The 14,551-nt window shown below is 50.9% G+C and overlaps 1 protein-coding gene across 1 annotated transcript in view; it reads left to right on the top strand.

The window, feature by feature from the left end:
- The first annotated feature begins 5,741 nt into the window (after window positions 1-5,741).
- Window positions 5,742-14,551, top strand: part of HUNK (hormonally up-regulated Neu-associated kinase) — a 45,561-nt gene continuing 36,751 nt past the window's right edge. Inside the window, exon 1 of the mRNA XM_027699837.1 lies at window positions 5,742-5,990. Within this exon, the coding sequence (XP_027555638.1) occupies window positions 5,742-5,990 (249 nt within the window). The remainder of the gene's footprint in view (window positions 5,991-14,551) is intronic.

The following is a 14,551-nucleotide window of genomic DNA, read 5'->3' as shown; positions in this document are numbered from 1 at the left end:
TTCTCTTCTCTTCTCTTCTCTTCTCTTCTCTTCTCTTCTCTTGTCTTCTCTTTTCTTCTCTTTTCTTTTCTTTTCTTTTCTTTTCATCTCTTTTCGTCTCTTTTCTTTTCTTTTCTTTTCTTTGCTTTTTTTTCGTCTCTTTTCCTTTTCTTTTCCTTCCCTTTCTTTCTTTTTCTCTTTTCTTCTCTTTTTGCTTTTCTTTTCTTTTCTTCTCTTTTCTTTTCTTTTCGTCTCTTTTCTTTTCTTTTCTTTTCGTCTCTTTTCTTTTCTCTTTTCTTTTCTTTTCTTTTTCTTTTTCTTTTTTATTTCTTTTCTTCTCTTCTCTTCTCTTCTCTTTTTTTCTCTTTTCTTTTCTTTTCTTTTCTTCTGTTTTCTTCTCTTTTCTTCTCTTCTCTGCTCTTCTCTTCTCTTTTCTTTCGTTCTCTTTTCCTTTCTTCTTTTTTTTTTATTCTTTTCTTTTCTTCTTTTCTCTTTTCTTCTCTTCTCTTTTCTGTTCTTCTTTTCTTTTCTCTTCTCTTCTCTTCTCTTCTCTTCTCTTCTCTTCTCTTCTCTTCTCTTCTCTTCTCTTCTCTTCTCTTTTCCCTTTCCTTTCCTTTCCTTTCCTTTCCTTTCCTTTCCTTTCCTTTCCTTTCCTTTCCTTTCCTTTCCTTTCCTTTCCTTTCCTTTCCTTTCCTTTCCTTTCCTTTCCTTTTCCTTCAGCTAAGTTGGAGTCAAGGACCAATGGTCTAAACCCTCACTTGTCCCAGAGCTCCTCCTCCTTTGTGCTCTTTGAACCAAGGTGACAGGAGACTCGAGCTTGTTGATAACATTTCTGAGACTGAAAAATGAGCAAGAAAGACGAATAACCTGGAAAGAAACAGAAAATAAATGAGAGCAAACATCCCTTTGAGCCTGCAGCAGGGATTGCTGAGCTAGTCTGGTTTGGGCCAAGTATCCCAGGGGAGCTTGGGGAGGGAGTTGAGGGCAGCTTCTGGAGTTGCTGCTCAGCACCCAAGGCAGGAGCAGGGATTTGAGGGTGCAGCACTTTGGAAAGGGAACTCTACAATGGTGAGAGATTCTGTCGTGGACTAAAACACGGTGGGGAGCAAAGGAGCTGTGGGAGGAAGGCTTTGCACAGTGCATCCCCAAGCTTTGGGAAGGAAAACCAAAACAGTACAGAGTGAAAAACCAATTCATCCTGTAGGAAACTTGGAGGTAATTTACAAAATAATTACCCAAGAATAGGGTGTATGAGGTGCACTGTTGACAGAGAGGCTCCCTATGAAATGCTCAGCCAGTGCTTTCTGTGTGGGTGGGTGGTTCCCCTGTAGATTCTGACGCTGTGAGTCCAACCCCACCGGTCTGGAGCAGTGGAACAGCACAGTTCAGACTCAGGCTGCCTGAGGAATTTCCTCTTCCCCTCCTCTAAGCACTATCTTGACAGCTGAGTCCAGCCAGAGAGCTCTTGCTGACACACCCTCGACTGGAACATCTGGAGAGTGTAAGCTCTGCTTTCTCCGTGAAACATCCTCAGCTCAGGAATTTACTTGTCCCAGTGGCCTCTCAGAGCCGACGTCCACTGACCTTCAGGGCACAGTGCAAGGCCCATCTGCTTTCTCAAACCTTTGCCTGGGGGTCTGGCAGGGGGACTCACGGATAACTCATCCCAGGGGAGTCTGTGAGATGAACAGGGGCCAGCCTGGTATGTCTCTGGTTTTTAAACCATGTACATGTGTCCAGGCTATTAAACAAAATCATTTTACCTTCCGGGCATTTTACAATAAATAAATTTATCAAAATGAACAAACCTCTCAGATTTTGGTAGCTGTGCCATGAGAGTTCTTTGTGCTCGAGTGACAAAGTGGTCTCTCCCAGGCCACCCTTAAGTTCTTGAAGTGCATCCCAAGTACTTCTGTGACAGCAGACTGGCACATGTGACGTGCTCGGGATTAAACCAACACATCCTGTGTGGCACCATCACATCCTTCCGGATGTTGTTCCTGCTTCCACTGCTCATCCTCCACACCTGCCTCTGCCTCCCTCCCCAGCAAAGCCCTGGGAGCAGGGATCAAAAGCCAGATCTTTGCCTTCTCACTTGTGTGAGCTGCGCTATTCAACAAATAAACCTCATAAAGAAGGAGAATGGGAGCTGGTCCCACGATTATTTTCATGTTGGCAGAGCATCCTTTTCCTTTTACGCCCCTTTCTTTTTGCAAGTTAAGAATAGCCCCATCTAGATTTTTATGCTAACACAAACGGGTTCTCACTTCAAAAAAAATCTCCTTTAAATAACAGCCCTGTAATACCTGAAACCCAAATATTACTAAAATAAAACTATAAAAACAAACAAAAAGATTTTAAAAAAAACAACAAAACCCCACCAAAACAAACAAAAAAACCCCAAAACAAAACAAGACCCCAAATGAAACAAACAAAAAACCAAACACCCAAAAAAAAAACCAAAACCAAAAAAAAAACCTGCAGAATCCCCAGTTATTTTAAAACGGGATGAAAATACCAAGGAAAGCATATGCAATTACGGGCTCACTTTTTCTTTTTTTAGCCTATCAGCACTAAGTCAGGCTTTCTCCTGTGACCTGAGTGAAGTCAGCAGTTAACCATGGACCTGCTGATGTGGCGGGTAAATGTTAAATGCCACCACCAGCTGCACCAGAAGAGGCACCAGCACGGGAAGGTGAAACGTTTTGCTGATGGGCTCCATTCTGAAAGCCAATAACACATTTTACTGCAATATTTTAACGGGCTGGAGGTGGCAAAGAACAATACTGTCAGGGTAACACTGAATTTCTCTGCTTTCATGGGTTTAAATAGAGGTCTACATTATTTTTAGTAGCTTGTTGTTACAGCTTTTGCAACCTGAAGACAGACTACTGCCTTTAATTCATTAGTGATTTCAACAGTTAATCAGCAAATGTCATTACCTAGAAAGACTGCAGCTCAAAGGAAAGCACACTGGAGTTAAATTCAAATTAGAGCATGGACAGAAATGAATGCAGCCTTTGATCCCCTTTCCATCCAGACTGCACCCTGATGGGCACAGCTGGACAGGACAGAAATCGTGAGAAGGCAGCAGTCTAGGGCGGGTAAAGGGATACTGTCAACTCATTAAGTCCTCAAGTTGAGTCAATTAAAAAAAAATATTCACTGGGTTCTTTCAGAACTCTCGTAATGTTTGCTGCAATGGATGTTTCTTGCCGGTTTTATTTTTAAAACAGGCTGATTTTCAGGTGTTGGACTGGAAAACATCCCGTTAACATCTGTTTAATCCTCGCAGTGGCCAAACCGTGTTTCTGTCAGGGGAGTGGGAGCTGAGAGCCCAAACAAAGGCACAGAGCTCTGCCTGCCCGGCTCTCTGAAGGAATGTTCCTTTGGGCAAGGGAAGGGTCCAGTTCCAAACCCCCTCAGCACAGTCATATATTTCAGCAAGACAGGATGCAGCCTCTTTCCAACTTGAAGACAATATGTACTTTTTACTCTGTCTGTAGAACAGAGCGGGGTTTTTTGCCCCCTTGTTTCCCTTGTTCCCATACAGCAATGTTGTCAGACCCCTCATATATGTCACGCTGACTGGAGAATCCGTGGCACAGACCAGGCTCACCACAGAATGATCCTGCCTTGCCACTTTCCTGAGCTGTGCTCGGGCTGGGTCACCTTCCCTGCAAACACAGGGATGCTCCTGGCACCTTTCCACTTCAGCTTCGATTTAGGAACCCTCAAACCAGTTCTCTCTGGGACCATTTGGACTACTTGGAACCAGATTTACCAGTTCCAGTTGACTCAGGAAGGCCTGATGACCGCGGTGGTTTGCCTGAGGGTGAGATCTGCGTGGCACAGGGAGGTTCCAGGTCACCTGCACTGCCTCACCCTGTGCTTACACTGCAATTTCTCTGGTGGCCAGGTCAGGAGGGGACTTGTCCTAAACTTCCTGGCGCTTTTAAACATTCTGGGTTCCCTCCCAGCCCCTGTTCATAGCACAGCAACACAACCACGCTGCCGTGGCATCGCACAGGGGAAGGGAAGGGGGGCAGCTCCAGTTTAGCTCTTAGGGATGTGTCATGCCAAAGTCACCCCAGCTCCATCAGTTCAGGCAGTGGGACATGGTCCTGTGTCCCTACACCTTCCCACAGGGGACCAAACTGCTCCTGGGATAGTGTTTGGTCAGAGGACATGCACACTCTTGTCTTAGGTGGCTGTGTGCTGTAATACTTGTAAGTGAATCCAGTGCACGCAACGAGTGGAAATTTTCAATCCAAACTATTATTTATGGGCTTTGAAGCTTTCCCTTCTCCAGTTTCTGCCTACTGGAGCAGTGTTGGATTTCTGTTTTGTCTGAAAGTTCGTCTGAAAACATATATTTCACTGAGGTGGTGGTGTGGAGCCAGTCCCAGGGCTCTCAGCCTTGGAACCACGCTGTATTTAGCCACCAGGAGTGCATTTTGGAGGGGCTAGTGGGAAGCTAAGGGAGTCAAAGAAGAGCTTAAAAAGCAGAGAGAAGTGTGTTTGCCAGCCCTCTGGTGGGAACAGCGGCTCTGCCTGGGGTGGGATGGGATGGGAGCACAGCTCCAGGCCGGCTGGTGTCAGGTACAGCTGAGTCTCGAGGGAAGGTTTTGCTGACACAACTCACATCTGCCAAGGGTGCACTTGGCTCCTCTTTTATTTCAAAATATTCCCTAACGCAACTACGCGCGGGCAAAACTTGAGCACGTGGATTATCCCCCATCCTTGCTCTCCTCCGCTGCCGTTTGCCTCCAGCTGGGTGGGACGGGGCTGCGAGGTGACAATGGGAACGTACTCGTTCCTTCTCCCTCCCCACGAAGGGGGAAGATCGGTCGGGAAAGGGAAGATCGGTCGGGAAAGGACAGTCCCATGGACGCGGATGGGAGTCCAGGTCGCCTCCTCGCTGCCGGGGGGGGGGAACATTTGGGGGATGCAGGCTGCGAGATGGGGAGGGGGTGCTCAGCCGGGATCCTGGCTCTGCAGGACAGGAGAAATAAGACGAAGCCGGCAGCGGAAGAGAGAAGCCGAGAGCCGGGAGGGAGGGGATGGAGAAGCAGGCGGGGAGGACGCGGAGCGGAGCCGCCGGAGCAGCGGGAGCGGTCGCGCCTTTCCCCGAGGAGGACTCGGACGTGCTCGGGGAAGGGAGGTGGGGAAAAGCAACACAAAAGATACTCCCGGGCAGCAGAGCCACATGCAGAGCGAAATCACGGCCGGGCCCGGGGGCGGGGAGCCCCGAGTTAATTCCTGGGGGCGGGGAGCCCCGGGTTAATTCCCGGGAGAGCGATGCTCCGCAGCCCCGCGTTGGGATGCCGCGGGGGCGGGCGGGGAGGAGGAGGGGGCAGCCGGGTCTGCAAACACCCAGATGCGCCGGGTTTGGGTCGCAGCTGCTCCCGCCGCGTGCGAGCGCATTAAATTACCTCAAAATTCAAACTGAATGAGAGACTCTTTTCCCTCCCTCCCTCCGCCGGTCCCTCCCTCTCCTTTTCCCGGTCCCTCCTCCACGCGGGCAGCGGGGCAGCAGCAGCAGCAGCAGCAGGAGGAGGGACGGACGGACGGAGGGAGGGAGGACGGAGAGAAGGAGGGAGGGGCGGCAGCAGCAGCAGCAGCAGCCGCCGCAGCCCGGGGCAGCTCAGCCCCTCCGCCGGAGCCTCCGCCGCTCTGCCCGGAGCAACTCGGGTGACCGCCCCGCGGGCCGGGGGCAGCGGCAGGGGAAGGGGCCGGGGCACAGGGGGGCAGAGCCGGGCATGCCGGCGGCGGCGGGCGATGGGCTCCTGGGCGAGCCGGCGGCGGTGGCGGCGGGCGCGGAGGGGCGGCGGGCGGCGGCGGACGGGGGCTCCTTCCTGGCCGCCTGGCTGAGCGCGGCGGCGCCCCGGGAGCGGCTCCGCGACTTCCAGCACACCAAGAGGGTCGGCAACTACCTGATCGGCAGGAAGCTGGGCGAGGGGTCCTTCGCCAAGGTCCGCGAGGGGCTGCATGTGCTCACCGGAGAGAAGGTACCGGCGCCCGCCCGGGAGACCCCTCCGGGGGGATGCTGGGGAGGGTGGGGGGGTGGGAAAGGGGATGGGAGTGGGGGTGCTGGGTCCCTGCCGGGCGGGGGGATGGATGAGCCCCCCCCGGGACAATGAGCTCCCTGGGGAGCACGGAGGAGCCCCCCTGGGAGGAGGAGACCCCCCGGAGGATGGAGGAGCCCCCCTGGGAGAATAGAGGAGCTTTCCCCGAAGGTGAGGCCCCGGAGGATGGAGGAGCTTCCTCGGAGGGTGAGCCCCCCGCGAGGAGGTTGGAGGAGCCCCCGGAGGATGGAGGAGCCCCCCCCGGGTCTCCCCTCGGCGCCGTCCCCCAACTTCCCGCTGCCGGCGGGAACCGGCGCTTCCCCCCGCGCCTGCAACCTCGCCTTCCCCTTGGAATAATACTTCGCTTGCCTTGACCCGTCTTCCTTTTTTTTTTTTTAATTTCTTTTTTAATTTTTAAATTTTAATTTTATCTTCTTCTCCCCCTCCACACAACCCCCCCCTCCCCGTTTGTTTGGGGGTTTCTTTTTGTTTGTTTGTTTGTTGTTGGTTTTTTTTTTTGTGAGAAATGTGTTTTCCGTGGTGAGGCTCGTGCTGCTGAGGACCCGTCGCTGTGTTTTGTTGAGTCGCGACATATCACGTGCGGGTACACGCACGCGGGTGCTCGTCGGGCACCGGGGCGATGGGAGATGCTGCGGTGCCCGCAGGAGGGGGCACGGTCCGGCCGTCGCGAGTTGCTGGCACAATGCACGGCGAATCTCCCTGATGATGGGACGCACCCCGGATGGGTTTTTCCCGGGGTGCTGGTTAGAAAAGTCTGCTCAGAGTCTCCGCGTTTAGTTTGTTGTACAGAGCCCTTCCATGGAGGGTTTTGCCCATCAGTCAGGACGTGTTGCAGCGTTACAAGGAGTAGAAGGGGCTTGGCTGGGCAGTAAACAGAGCAAGGAGAAGCCCCCCGGGGTCCCCTCGCGAAGAGTTGTGCTGCTCTTGTTTAGCAGCACAACTTGTAAGTCCTGTAGGAGCAGCTGGGGGGGCTCAGCCTGGAGGAAGGGAGGCTCAGGGGGGACCTTCTTGCTCCCTGCAACTCCCTGACAGGAGTTTTTAGTGGAATGGGAGGCGGGCTCTTCGCCCAGGGAACAAGTGAGGATGAGAGGACATAACCTCAAGCTGTGCCGGGGAGGTCCAGGTTGGACATCAGGAGGAGTGGAAAGGGTCGCTAAACATTGGCAGGGGCTGCCCAGGGAGGTTTGGAGTCCCCATCCCTGAAGGTGTCCAGGGAATGAGTGGACGTGGCACTCAGTGCTCTGGGCTGGGGGACAAGGTGGGCATCGGACACAGGCTGGACTCAGTGACCTTGGAGGGCTTTTCCAACCTCAGTGACTCTGAGCTATTGAATTCTGCTTCTTCTGTATCAGCCCCTGAACAGATAACAGTGTCCTGTGCCCAAAGCAGGACATTGGGTTGTTACTGAAAGCTCCCTGGACCAGTGGGGCTGTGCACATGGAACTCCCTCCAGCTCCAGCAGCCCTGGCACTGTGCTGCTGCCGTGGTTGCACCTTGGCAGTTCCGTTCTTGTATTCTCGGGTAGTTATTTCCTCCTCCTTTTTTTTCATTCCAGTAAATTTGTCACGGAGTGGGAATTAATATAGAGCTCTGAATCTCATCTTGAGAAAAACGATAAGGTTGGTGAATGTTATCTTATAGGAATGCAAAAAAAAAAAATGCTGCTGTCCTCTGTTACCAAGCGTGTGCTTCTCCTTGGTAACAGAAACATCCAATGATCCGCCAGTTGATAAAAGGCACATGCACACACACGTCCTCCCCACCTCCACGTTTTGGGATTGCTACATTTATCTCAGTCTGTTAAGAGGGGAAAAAATAAAAAGACCCACCACACGCCCCTCTGTCTCAGCTCCCGGGCCTGCTGCTTGGATTGGGGTTTTTTTTTTCCCTTCGATCTCTTGAATAACACACACTGTGACAAAGTGACAAGCAGAAACTCAGACGAGTCACGCTTCCTTCCTGCTGAGCTGCCGTGTCCATCTCTGGACAGGCAGGATGATCCCAGAGCTGTGTCTGACCTGAGCATCAAAGGGAGCTCTTGCTGCCAGTGGGTGAAAGATCACTCACATAGTTTCAAATTCGCTAATCAAAGGTCCGTCTTCCCAGAAAATTTCATTTGAGGTAATGGGTAGGAGATAAGGGTTATCAATGATTTGCTTCGGGTGAGATCCTCCCTCAGTGATGATCCTCCCTCTCAGTGGAGGGGTGAATGCTTTCCATCCCACATGGGGATTTCACCCCTGATGGACACTGGGCTCTCCTGGGCATATTCTTGTGCCGAGCTTCCACGTGGCCCCCAGCCAAAGGCAGCTGAAACGTGCCCAGACTGGCTCTGCCTCGCAGCTGCCGGCAGCTCTGCCCACACGGAGCCCACCACAGGCGACGGAGCTCTGCCCGGGAGATGGGGGAGAGAGGGAAAACATCTGCTCACCCGGGAGCACAAGGCTGGAAGGAGAGGAGGCTGGGACTGGAAGGGTGTAGGAATAGGATTGGGAGCAGAAGTGCCAGGCGGTGTGAGAGCGGGGACTGTCTGTCGGCAGCAGGTTCTGTGGGAACAGGACCTTGTACATAAGGAATGTTTTATCTCCAGCATGGCATCCTGGTACGTACAGGGCCACATCCATTACTAAGCTGTGTTTGTGGCCTCTGAGAAATCTCGCTGTAAAGCAGCCCGGGGTGCTGGGGAGATTGGTCTGACAGTGCCAGGTCGGAGCCTGAGTGACAGCGATGCTCAGCACAGACACCTCCTCCTCCAGACATCAGGTGACTGGAGTCAGCCTGGAGTTAAGGGAGCTGTCTGAGACATGGCAGCAGCAGCTGCAGGTGACAGTTCTGTCATCCCTCCATCCCTAAACTTGTGTTGTACCAGGAGGGAAAATCCCCCCCCCCCGTTGCTCTTCCCGAGGCTGGGAATATCACTCCATAAGGGCTGGTGCTGTCCCCCGTTCCATACCCTGAGTCACAAGTTGGCTGTGTGCAGCCTCCCAGTCGCTTGCTGAGGGAAAGTTGATCTGCAGGAGTGTGCACTCGCTGCTCTCCCGAGTGGAGTTCAGCACAGCAGAGGGTGGAATGGAAGCACAGCCATGTCCTGCCGACAGCTCCCTGGATCAGTGGGATCCCTGCATTTTTCTAAGCTGATGCTTTATGAGCCTGTTATTCCAGGATTAGTGCCTGCGTGTGTTTTGAAAGGGAAAAGAAAAACACAACCGACATCTGACTTTTTTACCTTGTAAAGCCACTGTTGAGCCAAGGACATTGCCTAAATTCAATAAAATTGCCCTAAGAATGTGAAGTGGAGTCTTAGTGCTGATGTGTGGTAGCTGTTCTGGCAGAGCCTGTGCCCTTATGGTCACTGAAATGTCTGACTTCAGTGAGGGGAGCCCAAACAGGTTTTGATTTGCAGCAGACTTTAGCAACTCCACGGGAGTTAATGTGCATTGTTGTTTCGGAAAATGGTGTGTTTAGGAATGAAATCCGTGGATTAATGAGCCCCCAGCTAGGCTTGGATCCACTGCACTGACACAATGCATTGGACAGAATCGAGGCAGCGCGGGGTGGGTGCCAAAAATCTGCCATTACCTCACCCTGACATTACTAGAAGCTAAAAGGGTCTTGGAGGGAGCACGGGACGGTGCATTCTGTGGGCCAAAGGCTGGTGGCTTTAGCGGGGCAGCTGATGGAGGATGCACTTGGAGTGACCTGTGTGGGACGGGACTCGGCAGCTCCCGCGAGCTCAGGGGGGGTGAGCCGAGGTGAGATGTTTAAACCTTCCCCGTGCAGGTTTTTATCAGTGGGGCTTTAAAGCACGTCCCTCCCAGTGCTGCTTGTGGTTTGTGCTGCCACGGTGCCAGGCGTGTTATTATTTTCTGGGCTCGCAGAACTGATGCAATTAAGTGTACTTTAGCTGAGCGCACGGGAATGTTGAACAGATTACTCTTTCCGTGGCTTTTGAATAGAGTATCGCAGCCTATAATCTGACATTTTGGGGTAAAGGGCTGATTTGTCAGCTTGGCTCAGGCAGTCTTTATTGCTAATCCTAAGGAAACGTCGTTCCTCTGCGAAGAGCCAGCCAATTTAGCTTTAAATTGTGGCTCTGGAGCCCTGCTGAGTGAGCTGAATTCGGGTAACTTTGGGAGCCTGTGCACAATATGCCCTTGGATTGTTCCAAGCCTTCTGCTGGTGGCTCAGGCACTGGGCAGAGGGAATCAGGCAAAGGCAGATATCACAATATACTGATTTTTTGCACTCCTAGGCAGCTGAGAGTATGCTGCCATCACTGTGGTGGGGTGACGTGGGGCTCTGTCAGCAGAATGAATAATTGTGTTGTCTATTGTGTTATCTCCCGTGGACCCCAATAGCTTTGCAGCACTGTGGAGTGACAATGTATTGACAATATATTGAGCCCAAGTTCCTGTAAACAAACCTGAGCCAAGATTATGCTCAACTCCCTTTTTGGTGTAATCTTTGGCACTAGAAAAAAAAGAGTCCCTGAGGCGAATTGGATCGTTTGATTTCTCATCCACCGAAAGCTTTGTTTATCACTTTTTTTAGCACTATTGTTAAGCTGGAACAAGGTACATTTTTAGTCACAGTTAATCAAGTGGCTTTCTGCAACAGTGGGAAGCAGCGGCTAAAAATACAATTTTACCAGTTTCTTCTATGAAGGCAAAGCAATTAATATTAATAAGTGGCCTTTTCACAGAAGAGTTCGCATTCAGAATGCGTTCCTGTATTGAAAAGGTAAAGAAAAAATAAAAAAGAAGAGGTGTGTTTGGGCCCCCTGGAGGAGCTGGGGTGGGTGGGTGGGCAGAGCAGCCTCCCTGCAGAGAGCTGGAAATGCCTCTTTGCGTCACAGCGTTAATTTTGCCTTGATAAATTCACTGGGACTTCAGGGAATGGAGACTTGGTCGCCTTTGGGTGTGTTGGTAGGGGAGATCTTGCCCTGTTGATGCCCTGGGTAACCCTTCTTCCCTTGGGGGCACAGGGGAAATCAACTCTGGTGGGGGCTTCCTGTTAAAGGCTTCTGGGCTGGGGCTGTCAGCCCTGTGTGTATCCCAAAATCCAGCAGTAGTCCTGCCTTAAAACCTGGGAAAATGGGTGCACACTCATGTACAGTTCTAGGTTTTTTACCTTTGTCAGAGATCTGAGTTTTGGTGGCCTTGTCTGTGTGTGTGTGGTGTCCCTTTCGACCCCCAAGTCACTTCATTGCAAACAGAAGTTGAGTTTCTAAGGTGCCTGCTGGTCTTTCACTTCGAGCCTTTCCTTTTTTATTTCCTCCCCCAGGTATTGTGGGATTGCAGGTAAAACTGGGAGACCTGGAATTCCTTCATTGTTTTCAGGGGCTCTGAGGGTGAAGCTGCAGGATTTTAATTTGAAATTTGATCTGTTATTTATGTTCTTCCACCAGCGATACTTGTACATCAATTTCCTGGATGTTTGTTCTGTCACTCTTAAATGTTTAGTTAGTGGTTCTCTCCTTACCTGTTTCTCTACATACTTTCAAATATTTATCTCTATCAAACAAACAACAAAAAAATCATGTTTTGAAAAGCTCTGCAAATCCACAGGGTGGCTTTTTCCCAGGATGCTGTTCACCTTCATTAACAGCTGCCAACTGTTGCACCTGGATGCTGTGCCACTCTTAATTCGAGGAAAGAAAAGGAGGGTGTTTCTTGCAGCCTGAATTTTGCCATTTTCTTGCTGCCCAGCGTTTGCTCTCACAGCTTTGGCACTGTTCTTTTCCCAGAGGTTTGTGTCTGTGTGTGCAGATACATGATTTGTACTGAAGCTACTGAACATGGGCTGTTGTGAACATAGGAAATGATTTGGAGAGTCGTGGTTGCAGTGGCAGCTCTGAGGACTTGGCTGGGAGTGGGACCAGGAGACAGGTTGCTGTGTCAGCTTAGCATTCCCTGAGAAGTGATGGAGCTTGCAGGAGTTTGGCATAAGGCAGAGTGAAGCCAAACTGCTGATGTGCTCCCACCTGCTCCCTTCAGCTGCTGATGGTTCACCTGGAGAACGACCAACTGCACTGGTTATAAAGCCACACTCTTCCCCCTATCCCTGTCTTGTGTTGCACACCGGGTGTCAGCAGGAATGAGCTTAGGAAGGCCAGAGAGCCCATTCATTAATGCAGTCTGGCTTCCAGGAAGATTGCTTTAATGTTTTCCAGCTGTGGCTTGCAACTTGTTCTGGGATGAGCTGAATGGATGCACATGTGGCAGTTCCTTATCCTCTTGAGATAATCTGCTTTCAAGTCCGCATTCAGCAGTTTTAAGGATGTTGGTAACAGTGTGTGTCAGCAATGTGCTTCTTTTCCTGCAGACTCCCAGCTTCAGTGGCATATGCAGGGTGGAAGGAGCTTTTAGGTTGAATTGATACCAGGTGTGGTTTTTCCATCTGGGTCCGTGTGTTTGTTCTTGCAAGTTTTGTATTTTTACCGTGTTTAATGATATGTAAAGCTGTCTGCCTGTTCTTGTAGGCATGTGTTACCCATAAATGTCCTGACAATTAAGGATTGCAGTGTCTCCTCTCACACCAGTGACCTGGAGAACGCTCCTGCAGCCTCTTGGTTTCGGCAGATGCAGCACGTCCGTGCCCCTCTGCCCTCCTGAGCTGTTTGTTTGCCTGCAGTGGGGGAAATGCAAGGTATTAATGAGCAGCACTTGCTCTTCCCAAGGATATAACCCCAGCAGGGAAGCAGTCGTGAGATGGTGTGACAAACCTTCTGGTGACTGAAGTGTAGCAGTCTGCCTCAAACCCAAGCTGTTGTGTTGTATGAACAGTGGCATAAAAATGAGATGAGGGTTTATGTGCTGACTACGCTGTTCTTCAAGGTTATGGGGAAGCATCTAAAGCTGTCCAAAGCCAGGAATTGGGAAGATACCAGCCAGAAGATGAATTAGGTGGATTGCAGTGTTGGTGCTCACCTGGCAGCACGGGATACAACTGCACCAAAGGGAACTGGCTGGGCTCAGACTGTCCTGACAGTGCTGTTCTGCTTGCAGGGCTGCTGCACTTTGCCTTCCTTCAGCTCCACATTGGCTCAGCCATTATTTTCTGGTGAGCTAAAGAGCAAAAAAAACCCAAACCTCCCAAATCTGTGGCTCTAAAACAGGTCCTGCTGGGTTGTTTGATCTCCTTGAGGGTATGAACCTGGTGCTGTGGGTGGTTTTGGTGAGCTGATGGGGGGTCATGATGATGGAGAGAGACAGGATGGCTCTTTCTGGACATCACAAACACAGCTCTGGAGCCCACACTGCACCAGAGGTCCCCCTTTCTAAGCTGGTGCAGTGAATCCCTGCAAAACCTGGGTGCTGATCTGTGTTTGGTGCTGTCAGAGAACAGGATCAAACCTCACCTTCATGGAAGGAGCCTGGGAGGAGTTTCCGTGGTCCCCCAGGGAAACCACCTGCAAAAAAATTAACAGGAAGCTGGTGCTGCCCTGACCAAAGTCCCCTTTGCTGTCAGTGCTTTGCCCTGCTGAGCTCTGGGTTCAGACACCTTTGATTCTTCTTCTCATTTGCAGGATCAGAGCTACTGGCACAGTGAGAGAATCACTGCAACAAAGAGAACTAAAAAAAGCTAAGTTATATAAAATAAAGTTCCTTTGCTCTCTGTCTGTTGTGGAAGATTGTCATGGAAACATTTTTTTCAGAGAATAAATTTATTTTCTGTGAATAATGTCCACGGAGCTGAGGGAGAGAACATATTATTTATATATATATATATATAAAAACTTCATTGGAGACACGTTTTCCTTGGCTCCCAGCAGTTGTAAATGTTTCATCTGCTGTGTTTTAAATCACTACAAAGGAGGGTATTACCTGAGCCTCAAAAGCAGTGGCTCTGGGGTTTTTGGCCGTTGGTTTTTCTCTTCCTTGAAGCCAGAAAGCTGCTGTTGGTATTAAATCAGGGACACTTAGCCTTCCATAAGTCCAGTTCTGCATTAGATCACTAAAATGTGAAACAGGGGCTGTTTAATATGAAACACATCCCGAGTCCCTGATCAGGAAAACGGGAAGCCGCGTTACCCGCCAGGTTTCTCCTGTAGGGATTGGTGCTGGATGAGTGTCATTGGGTGTCAGTCCTCTGCTTCTGCTTCCCCACTTGTAACCTGAGATCTTCATCCGTCTCCCTGTGACAGGAGAAGTTTTCAGCCTTGGGAAGGCGAGTTGTGGTTTATCAGAAGCAGCTGGGTGGGACACGGTTCGCTTGCATCGTCTGTGCCCTTCCAAGCCTCAGCTCCCGTGGCTGCCTCTTGTCCTGACAGCCTGCTAGGGACACATCTGGGTGGAGGGGACCTCCCCTTCCCAGCAGTTGTCCCGCTGGGTGGAGGGAGCCTCCTGTTCCCAGCAGTTGTCCCACTGGCCGCCTCCAGGAGTAGCCATGGATTTCCATGGATGTGAGGTGAAGACCTTGCTGGTCTGAAGGGGTTTTCCATCTGCTTTCTGTGTGCCTGTGTGACAGACCCTGAAGAATGT

The sequence above is a fragment of the Neopelma chrysocephalum genome, unplaced genomic scaffold (assembly GCF_003984885.1).
Source record: "Neopelma chrysocephalum unplaced genomic scaffold, ASM398488v2 Primary Assembly neopelma1_141, whole genome shotgun sequence".
Lineage (NCBI taxonomy): Eukaryota > Metazoa > Chordata > Aves > Passeriformes > Pipridae > Neopelma > Neopelma chrysocephalum.
Note: the sequence above shows the minus strand (reverse complement) of the source record. Positions and strands in the feature narration are given on the sequence as shown.